The sequence below is a fragment of the Temnothorax nylanderi genome, unplaced genomic scaffold (assembly GCF_030848795.1).
Source record: "Temnothorax nylanderi isolate EJ_2023f unplaced genomic scaffold, tnyl_v1.0 TNYL_tig0243_pilon, whole genome shotgun sequence".
Taxonomy (NCBI): Eukaryota; Metazoa; Arthropoda; class Insecta; order Hymenoptera; family Formicidae; genus Temnothorax; species Temnothorax nylanderi.
The window spans coordinates 56,004-67,785 of NW_027249305.1; the positions used below are offsets into that span (position 1 = coordinate 56,004).

Consider the following 11,782-nt stretch of genomic DNA (forward strand, 5'->3'; position numbering starts at 1 on the left):
CGAAATTGGAAACAATTTGCGCATCTGTGATATATTTGCAATAGTTACCGCTGCTCCACTATCGACTTCAAAATCCACGCTTTTACCGTTTACTTGTAATCGTGTAAGAAAGGACCCCGCACTAAACCACGTGATTTTGGGCCCCGGTGAAAATGGCTGAATTTTTAATATGTTGTACTTTTTGAGTCATTGGACAAATATTTCTTCAGGCAAAATGTCAAAAAATGGACTGTTTCAGCGTTTCAACCCTTAGAAGCTTGAGGTCAGACCAGCAAAGATATCACTTTCGGATCAATGCGGTTACTGTTATAAGGGAACAATATGAATTTTTGGTGAACAAAATAATTAAAAAGTAATTTGTTTATGATAGTATTTAATGATAGTATTGTTTAAACAATATGATAGTATTGTTTAAACAATATGATAGTATTGTTTAAACAATATGATAGTATTGTTTGAACAATTTGAAAACGTCATTGTTTACAGGAACGATTCGGGGTGCTTTCTGTACGTGAGTCCCCTTGCCTCTCACGATTCGGGGTGTTTTTTGTACATGAGTCCCCTTGCCTCTCACGATTCGGGGTGCTTTCTGTACGTGAGTCGTCTTGCCTCTCACGATTCGGGGTGTTTTTTGTACATGAGTCCCCTTGCCTCTCACGATTCGGGGTGCTTTCTGTACGTGAGTCCCCTTGCCCCTCACGATTCGGGGTGTTTTCTGTACGTGAGTCCCCTTGCCTCTCACGATTCGGGGTGCTTTCTGTACGTGAGTCCCCTTGCCCCTCACGATTCGGGGTGCTTTCTGTACGTGAGTCCCCTTGCCTCTCACGATTCGGGGTGCTTTCTGTACGTGAGTTCCCTTGCCTCTCACGATTCGGGGTGCTTTCTGTACGTGAGTCCCCTTGCCTCTCACGATTCGGGGTGCTTTCTGTACATGAGTTCCCTTGCCTCTCATGATTCGGGGTGCTTTCTGTACGTGAGTCCCCTTGCCTCTCACGATTCGGGGTGCTTTCTGTACATGAGTTCCCTTGCCTCTCATGATTCGGGGTGCTTTCTGTACGTGAGTCCCCTTGCCCCTCACACAAATAGATGAGCGAGATTTATGAGTCGTGAGAGGCAAGGGGACTCATGTACAAAAAACACCCCGAATCGTGAGAGGCAAGGGAACTCACGTACAGAAAGCACCCCGAATCGTTCCTATAAACAATGACGTTTTTAAATTGTTCAAACAATACTATCATATTGTTTAAACAATACTATCATATTGTTTAAACAATACTATCATAAACAAATTACTTTTTAATTATTTTGTTCACCAAAAATTCATATTGTTCCCTTATAACAGTAACCGCATTGATCCGAAAGTGATATCTTTGCTGGTCTGACCTCAAGCTTCTAAGGGTTGAAACGCTGAAACAGTCCATTTTTTGACATTTTGCCTGAAGAAATATTTGTTCAATGACTCAAAAAGTACAACATATTAAAAATTCAGCCATTTTTACCGGGGCCCAAAATCACGTGGTTTAGTGCGGGGTCCTTTGCAAACAAAAGAGCCCAGTAAGTTAGTGCGTTTAGATATTGGGTGTACAACTTAATTTGGTCCGTTTTTTTGCTTGAAAAACGCATTTATTTGAACGATAAAATGAATTAATACCTTATTCAAAGTACTGTCCATCGCTAGCCACTACTTTTTCCCATCTTTCTGGCAATTTATGGATTCCGTCGCGGAAGAAGCGTTCATCTTTTGAAGCCAAGAATGAATCGAGCCAATTTTTGATACCCTGTTCTGAAGTGAAGCGTATTCCAGTCAAAGCGTTCTGCATCGATCGAAACAAATGGTAGTCGGAAGGGGCAAGGTCTGGGCTATAAGGCGGGTGAGCCAGAACTTCCCATCCGATATTTTCCAAATAGTTTTTAACCGGAACAGCAACATGAGGCCGAGCGTTGTCTTGGTGAAAGATTATGGATTCGTGTCTGGTCACATATTCTGGACGTTTTTCGGCTATAGCTCGCTTTAAACGGATCAATTGTTGCCTGTAGAAGTCTCCCGTGATGGTTTGACCAGGTTTTAGCAGCTCATAGTGGATCACACCCTTCTGATCCCACCAAATACAGAGCATTACCTTGGCACCATGAATATTCGGCTTCGGCGTTGATGTTCCCGGTTGACCGGGCTTTACATACGATTTTTTGCGTTTCGGGTTGTCGTAGTGAATCCATTTTTCGTCCCCGGTAATGATTCGATGCAGAAAAGACTTCTTTTTGTACCGTTCAAGCAACATTTCGGACATGCAAAATCGTCGTTCGATATCTCTCGGTTTCAATTCATATAGGACCCAATTTCCTTGCTTTTGGATGTATCTCGCGGCTTTGAGTCGTTTCGAAATAGCTTGTTGAGTAACTTCCAATGTTTTTGCGAGCTCTTCTTGCGTTTGACACGAATCTTGATCGAGTAATGTTTTTAATTCTTTATCTTCAAACTTTTTCGGTTGACACGAACGCTCTTTGTCTTCAACACTAAAATCACCACTTTAAAATCGTCGAAACCATTCTCTGCAAGATTTATCCGATAATGCAGTTCACCATACACTTCCACAAGCATTTGATGCGCTTCAGCTGCACTTTTCTTCCAATTGAAACAGAAAATCAAAACTTCCCGCAAATGGTGCTTATTTGGAACGAAACTCGACATTTTCAACGCAGTAAAAATTAAACTTGTTGTGCAAAACTCAAAGGCTTGTAAACAATATTTGGTTGACAGATGTTGACACTTCACGATACAGCAAAAATCAGCTGTCACCGTCAACCATCTATAGCACCTAGAGCCATTTTTTGTAAACGGACCGAACTAAGTTGTACACCAATTATAACATGAGTCATGTAAATCAACAAAAGAAACTTGCAGAAGGTAAGAATTATGTGTCAGTATTGTCAGGTAAGTTCATTTACTATTATTGTCTATATTTAAATATGTTTATGCATGTAAAACATAATCAGAGAGAGTTTAGCCAAAAGTAATAAAGAATGTGATATGTAATCACACACTTCAGACTATATAGACCGTCAGAGAATGATTGTAAGCCAGAGAATATAATGTGTAATTCATGCAATATGAGCCATAAAGGCTTTCAGAAGATAGTTATTATACATTTATGATAAAGAATAAATATATTTATAAATGTTATACGTGCCAGATCATGTTTAATCTATATATATATTGTCAAAAGAAGACTTGATAAGAGAGTTGAAAGATCATAAAATATGATGTATAAGTCAAATGTTCCAGGCCGTGAGGGCTATCAGAGATTAGTTATTATGTATTTATATAACCAAATAAGTTTATTTCCATCTATTACATATGCCAGGGCATATTTCATATGCATATACGTGCTCAAAAGAAAATTTGATAGAAATAATTATGAATCATAGAATATGGTGTATAAATCATGTAATATATGTCATATAGGCTTGCAAAAGATAATTGTTGCACATTTGTGATGCAAAATAGATATATTTGTAGGAGTTGTGCATGTTAGATTGTATTTCATGTATATATATGTTGTCAAAAAAAGATTTGATAAGAGAAGTGAAAGATCATAAAATATGATGTATAAGTCAAATGTTCCAGGCCATAAGGGCTATCAGAGATTAGTTATTATGTATTTATATAACCAAGTAAGTTTATTTCCATCTACTACATATGCCAGGGCATATTTCATATGCATATACGTGCTCAAAAGAAAATTTGATAGAGATAGTTATGAATCATAGAATATGGTGTATAAATCATGTAATATATATGTATATAAAGACTTACAAAAACATAATTGTTGCACATTTGTGGTGCAAAATAGATATATTTGTAGGAATTGTGCATGCCAGATCGTATTTCATATGTATATATATTATCAAAAGAAGACTTGGTGAAAGAAGTGAAAGATCATGAAAAGTGATATATAAGTCGAATGTTCAAGGCCATAAGGGCTATCAGAAATTAGTTATTATATATTTATATAGCCAAATAAGTTTATTTCCATCTGTTACATATGTCAGGGCATATTTCATATGCACATACGCGCTCAAGAGAAAAATTTGATAGAAATAGTTATAAATTGTGGCGGCTATGAGCGCCCTGAGAAACGGCGGCTCAACCGCCACACCGCGCGCGTATAAGCACGCGCCTACGGAACGGCAACCCGTTCCACGCGCCCCGACAAGCAGGAGCACCAGCGGCACGGCAAGCGGCCGCGCGCGCTAAGGCACGTGTTCCCAGGATGACACCGGGATAACAACAAGCTCACACCGCTAGGCGGCTGAGCTTTCTCGCGTTTAATATTTCGACAGGACGGAATATAAGGCCGCACCAGGAAGGGATCTCCAGCATTTCACGGCTCGTACGCTCCCTGTAAAAGGAGATACCGAGAGTGAAGTACTTTTTCGATAACGACCACGCTGCGAAAGCACGCTAGGACCAGGCCACCAACGTCACGCCCGTCGCTGCCGCCCGTCAACTCAGCGCAGCCCCAGGAACGCCTGACGAAAGCGTGGAGGCTCATACGACTCACTTCGCCACCGTGGCCGCTCACTCGTCCGCCCAGGGACCATCTCACCACGTGGGATATCCGCCTACGCCGCCGCACATCGCCGCGGTATATCGTACCCTCATTGCTGTCGCCGCTGCCTGCATCACCGAGGGACCTCCACTCGCAGGGCACACAGACCGTGCCACCGCCGCGAGTGCACCGCGGTCTTCAGACGCAGACGGCTATCAGCGACGCCGAGGCACAGACGGATAGCGAGTGGGAGACTCCCACCTTCGAGAGAGGAACGCAGGCGTGTATCCCGTGGCCAGCATATACACAGGCTACGCAAACGGAGTACGAGGACTTCCACCCTCGCGAGTCCGGTACGCCGCCCGGAACACCGCCGGCCTGGAAGCGCCTGAATAAGTGGGGGCAACAGCCACTCCACCGGACGAGGACACAGCCCTCCATTACGTGGGCTGAGCGACCACCGCGGTAGCCCCGTACAATCGGCCCTTTTCAGGGCCACACAAATACACCACATCAACGGTCCTTCTCAGGGCCACGTCCCATTACTGTACATACATGTATATAGCTGTACATACGTTATTAAGAATATATCTTGTGTCTACCAGACTTTCACGTCTCATCAATTACGGAACCTCACACTGCGCATCCTGCCGTCCTAAAGCGAGCGAACGATAGCGAGCGAAAACAAAGGTGGCCAAAGCGCTACAACTGGTGACCCCGACGCAGGAGTGCGCAAACGGAGAACAGATGGCGACACAAAAAGCTGCAGAGGGGGATAACCCCCACCAAGTCAAGGAAGAACTCCATATAAACCGGGTAGGACTGAGAATGCCACCATTCTGGCCAGAGGAGCCAGAGCTGTGGTTCGCACAGTTGGAGAGCCAGTTCGTTATATGCGGAATAACGCAGGATTCAACGCGGTATGCCTACGCACTATCGCAGATAGACACAAGATTCGCCAAGGAAATAAAAGACGTCATCACATCTCCACCGGCAGAGAACAAGTACGGCACGCTAAAACAGGCACTCATACAACGATTGTCAGCATCTCAGGAGCAGAGAACGCGACAGTTACTGGAGCACGAAGAACTCGGCGACAGGAAGCCATCACAATTCCTACGCCACCTACGAGGCCTGGCAGGCACCGTAGTACCAGACAACCTACTCCGGACACTGTGGCTGGGGAGATTACCGGCCCAAATGCAGGTCATCCTAGCAACACGTCAGGGAGACCGTTTAGAGGACGTCGCAGAGCAGGCCGATCGCATACACGAGGTCAACGACCGGGCAATGGTCGCGGCAGTAACCCCAGCAGGCGCAGAGAAAACGCTGGAGACGCAGATCCAGGCGCTAACAAAGCAAGTAGCAGCTCTGACAACGCGGTTCTCCAATGAGAGAAACCGATCATGGAGAGCGAACCAACCTCGCGGCAGAGGGCGAAGCCGCAGCCGCAGCCGCAGCCGTGGCCACACCAAAGGATTCACGATGGAACACTGTTATTACCACCGGACCTTCAAAGACCAAGCACGGAAATGCGAGGAACCATGCACCTACAAAGCAATTAAAGCGGCTCAGCCGGAAAACACGGAGGGCAGTTGTTGATGGCGGACAACAACGATAGCCCACGACCGTGCCGCCTCTTCCTGACGGACAGAAAGACGAAAATACGGTACTTAATAGATACCGGGTCAGACGTAAGCGTGTACCCGCGCCAGCGAGGCAAGGAAAAGCAAAAGGAGAAATGCGAACTCTACGCAGCCAACGGGTCCACCATAGCAACCTACGGGAATACAAACCTCCAGCCCGATTTCGGACTACGACGAGATTTCCCGTGGAGATTCATCATCGCGGACGTCACGACACCGATCATAGGCTCCGATTTCCTGGCATACTACCACTTATTACCCGACGTCAGAAGAGGATGCCTGGTCGACGGCCAAACAGGCCTGTGTGCGAAAGGGCGCACCAGAGAACAGGATACCACCTCAGTGAAGGCGATTGACGAAGAATCACCCTACCATCGCATCCTGAAGGAGTTCCCCGAGGTAACACGGCAGACGGGAACATCAAAGTGCACGCACAATACGATGCATTATATAAACACCACGCCAGGGCCGCCGGAGGCCTGCCGACCGAGACGCCTGGCGCCGGACAAATTGAAAGCAGCGAAAATAGAGTTTGACCTGCTGCAACGAGAAGGTATCATACGGCCTTCAAAGAGCCCATGGGCAGCACCCCTGCATATGGTCCCTAAGAAAGCAGACCAATGAAGAGCGTGCGGAGACTATCGCCCAGTAAACAGGCGAACCAAGCCGGACAGGTACCCAGTACCACACATCGAGGACTTTTCGCAGTCGCTACATGGAAAAGCCATTTTTTCAACGATAGATCTGGTCAGGGCATACAACCAGATACCGGTTAACCCAGAGGATATACCGAAGACGGCCATAACCACACCTTTCGGTTTATACGAATACATCTACATGCCGTTCGGTCTAAGGAACGCCGCGCAAACCTTTCAACGGTTCATCAACGAGGTACTAAACGGGCTCGACTTCTGCTACGCCTACATCGACGATATACTGATAGCTTCCGCCAACAAAAAGGAACACGAACGCCATCTGAAGGAAGTATTCAGACGTCTACAGCAATATGGGATACGGCTGAACCCAGCCAAGTGCACCTTCGGAGTGCCAGAGGTGAAATTCCTGGGATACCTAGTCTCAAAAGACGGAACACGACCATTGCCAGAGAAAGTAGAAGCAATACGACAATTCCCAAAGCCAGAAACGGTGAAGCAACTCCGACGATTACTCGGCACAATTAACTTCTATCGACGATTCGTTCCAGGCGCAGCGAAGGAGCAAGCGATACTGAACGACATACTGGCCGGGAAACAAAAGAAAGGAAAGACACCGGTAACATGGACGCCAGAACTGGAAGCCGCTTTCGAGCACTGTAAGAAGAGTCTTGCCCAAGCGACGCTGCTAGCCCATCCACAACCCGAGGCCCAGCTAACCATGACGACGGATGCCTCAGATACTGCCATGGGAGCAGTCATACACCAGATAGTGGAAAGACAAGCACAGCCGCTAGCGTTCTTCAGCAAAAAGTTGTCAAAAGCACAGCAGAAATATAGCCCATACGACAGGGAACTGATGGCAATATATGCAGCGATAAAGCACTTCCAACACCTCGTGGAAGGAAGGTACTTCATCGTGTACACCGACCACAAACCACTGGTTCACGCAATGATGCAGAACCCTCTGAAAAATTCGCCAAGGCAAGCTCGACACCTCGAATTCATCAGCCAATTCACAACAGATATTCGGCATATTAAGGGCGCCGACAACGTAGTGGCCGACGCCTTATCCAGGGTGGACAGTATAGCGACAGCAGTAGATTGCGAGGAGTTAGCACGAGCACAGAGCGAGGATGAAGAGCTCGCCACAATACAAAAGGACAGCACGTCCGGACTAAAATTAACGCAAATTAACATTCCAGGAACAAAAACGATGCTGTATTGCGACGCCAAAAAGGGAATACAGCGACCGTTCGTCCCAACGCCATACCGCAAGCAGGTTTTCCACAACCTACACGGTTTAGCACACCCCGGAGTCAAAACAACCACAAGGCTGGTCACGGAACGATTCGTATGGCCAGGGGTCAACAAGGACTGCCGGCAATGGACAAGGGCATGCCTCCAATGCCAACGTGCCAAGATCAACAGGCACAACCGTCCCGCCACCGGGACATTCCTTCAACCCACATGAAGGTTCCAACACATCCACCTAGACCTCGTGGGACCTTTGCCAACATCAAAGGGATACAGATACTGCCTGACCATCGTGGACAGATTCACGCGCTGGCCCGAAGCAATTCCAGTGGAAGACATCACGGCAGAAACCATCGCAAAACAGCTCTTCTCACAATGGATGGCTCGATATGGGATGCCGGAGAAGAGTCACCACTGACCAAGGACGCCAATTCGAGTCCGACATGTTCCGACGCCTGATGCAAATAACCGGAGCCAAGCACTGGAGGACAACAGCAAACCACCCACAATCCAACGGGATGGTGGAAAGGTTCCACCGCCAGCTAAAAGCAGCAATCAGATGCCACGAGACAGAGACATGGACCGAAGTCCTGCCAGTAATCCTCATGGGCATCAGGGCAGCTTTCAAAGAAGACATAGCAGCATCACCTGCAGAGATGGTGTACGGGGAGCCGATCCACCTACCAGGAGAGTTCTTCGGCACGAGCAAAGACGAGCGAAGGACCGACGAGGCAGACTTCATCACCCGCTTACGCAGTCACATCGGCCGCCTGACACCTAAGTGGAAGCGACACGGCAAGGAGGACGTATTCGTGCACCAAGACCTGGAAAAGACACCATACGTTTTCGTGAGACACGACGCGCCAACAGGCGCACTCCATCCCCGCTACGACGGACCATATGAGGTCATCGAACGGAAGGAGCGGTTTTTCACCATCCAAACAGGAAACAGACCCACTAACGTCTCGGTAGAGCGCCTCAAACCGGCGTACACCCTCACAGACGCTGAAACAACCACAACCAGGGGGATCAAATCAAGAAGCGAGACAAACCAGGCAAAGAAAGACCCAACAGAGGAAACGACACGAAACACCCGGACACGAAAGCCAGTCGTGCGATTCCAGGCAGGACTTTAATACAACAAAGGGGGTCCTGTGGCGGCTATGAGCGCCCTGAGAAACGGCGGCTCAACCGCCACACCGCGCGCGTATAAGCACGCGCCTACGGAACGGCAACCCGTTCCACGCGCCCCGACAAGCAGGAGCACCAGCGGCACGGCAAGCGGCCGCGCGCGCTAAGGCACGTGTTCCCAGGATGACACCGGGATAACAACAAGCTCACACCGCTAGGCGGCTGAGCTTTCTCGCGTTTAATATTTCGACAGGACGGAATATAAGGCCGCACCAGGAAGGGATCTCCAGCATTTCACGGCTCGTACGCTCCCTGTAAAAGGAGATACCGAGAGTGAAGTACTTTTTCGATAACGACCACGCTGCGAAAGCACGCTAGGACCAGGCCACCAACGTCACGCCCGTCGCTGCCGCCCGTCAACTCAGCGCAGCCCCAGGAACGCCTGACGAAAGCGTGGAGGCTCATACGACTCACTTCGCCACCGTGGCCGCTCACTCGTCCGCCCAGGGACCATCTCACCACGTGGGATATCCGCCTACGCCGCCGCACATCGCCGCGGTATATCGTACCCTCATTGCTGTCGCCGCTGCCTGCATCACCGAGGGACCTCCACTCGCAGGGCACACAGACCGTGCCACCGCCGCGAGTGCACCGCGGTCTTCAGACGCAGACGGCTATCAGCGACGCCGAGGCACAGATGGATAGCGAGTGGGAGACTCCCACCTTCGAGAGAGGAACGCAGGCGTGTATCCCGTGGCCAGCAGATACACAGGCTACGCAAACGGAGTACGAGGACTTCCACCCTCGCGAGTCCGGTACGCCGCCCGGAACACCGCCGGCCTGGAAGCGCCTGAATAAGTGGGGGCAACAGCCACTCCACCGGACGAGGACACAGCCCTCCATTACGTGGGCTGAGCGACCACCGCGGTAGCCCCGTACAATCGGCCCTTTTCAGGGCCACACAAATACACCACATCAACGGTCCTTCTCAGGGCCACGTCCCATTACTGTACATACATGTATATAGCTGTACATACGTTATTAAGAATATATCTTGTGTCTACCAGACTTTCACGTCTCATCAATTACGGAACCTCACACTGCGCATCCTGCCGTCCTAAAGCGAGCGAACGATAGCGAGCGAAAACAAAGGTAGCCAAGGCGCTACATAAATCATAAAAATATAGTGTATAAATCATGTAATATATGTCATATAGACTTACAAAAGGTAATTATTGCACATTTATGATGCAAAATGGCTATATTTGTGGGAGCTGAACGTGCCAGATCACATTTCTTACGTATTTGTACCATCAAAAGAGATTTGATAGATCATAGGGTACGATACACAAATCAAAAAGTTATAGAAAGTATTTATCATGTTTAATATAATCGAATAGGTCAAATTACGGATTACTGTACTAGACTGAGCATATTCTATTAATATATATATAATCAAGTGAATGTTAAGCAAGGTAGTTGCAGATTATAGAATGTGATATATAAATCATATAAGTTAACCTCAAAATCACTCAGAAAGATAGAAAATATATAGCACAAGATACTTTATTTGTTGTTAATGTGTTCACGTAATTATTTATCCACGTACAGCGATAGATTTAGTATCAGCTGTAGAGTTTGCACATTACGACAGTCAATGATAATAGATCAGACAATATGGTCTTGCAAAGAAACCCTAGTGTAAAATTCAATAAATAAGTTTATTGCAACATGTATAAAATTGCACAAGAAAACCCAGACAAGTTCACAAACATAGACACTATAACGTAGAACAATATCAATGTATAAATAAATTGTTCGCAGGGCACTAGACTAAATGCTATCATATATTAATATAGAGTATAGAGTCGCAATATTAGCACTAACAAGTTAAACTTAAAACTTAAATTGAACTTAAAACGAAACTCTGTATGATATAACCCAGATAACACAAGCATTTTCTACAAATATTCTATAAATATCTTTCGGGAATATTAAAATATTCCCACAATATGCTAATAAGATGGAAATAATGTTTCATAAATATGTATAGAATGTCAAAATGGGACTAGTTTTAATATTAAAAAATAGATTGAAAGAATATTCTGTATTATATTCAAAGAATATGAAAAGAAGCTTTTTAAAACTATCTGAATAATGTTTATAGAATGTTCCAAAAATAGGTCATCCAAATCGTACAGCAGATGTTTATGCAAATATATATTTTGATAGGAAAGAAAGTAAGGAAAGGTATAAAGTGAGAATAAAAATGTTTTAAATATATATATATATATATTTATATATAAATTATATATAAATATATATATATATATATATATATATAGGTATATATAATAAAACATTTTAATTCTCGCTTTTACCTCTTCTTACTTTTTTTTCCATCAAAATATATATTTGCATAAACATGTGCTGTACAATTTAGATTGTATATATATATTGATTATATGATGGAAAATTATACAAATAACATTATATATAATTGTAAATTCTGTACGTTTATTATAACACATATTTTTATTATGTT

At 45.8% G+C, this 11,782-nt stretch overlaps 2 protein-coding genes across 2 annotated transcripts; both read left to right on the forward strand.

Moving 5' to 3' along the window:
* Positions 1–5,297: 5,297 nt before the first annotated feature.
* On the forward strand, positions 5,298–6,152 carry LOC139779823 (uncharacterized). The gene has a single exon (XM_071718302.1). It carries the CDS (start codon positions 5,298–5,300, stop codon positions 6,150–6,152), a length of 855 nt encoding a protein of 284 aa, XP_071574403.1.
* A 2,472-nt stretch (positions 6,153–8,624) lies between these two features.
* On the forward strand, positions 8,625–9,242 carry LOC139779824 (uncharacterized). Its single transcript, XM_071718304.1, has one exon. The coding sequence runs from the start codon at positions 8,625–8,627 to the stop codon at positions 9,240–9,242; it is 618 nt and encodes a 205-aa protein (XP_071574405.1).
* The last annotated feature ends 2,540 nt before the right edge of the window (positions 9,243–11,782 follow it).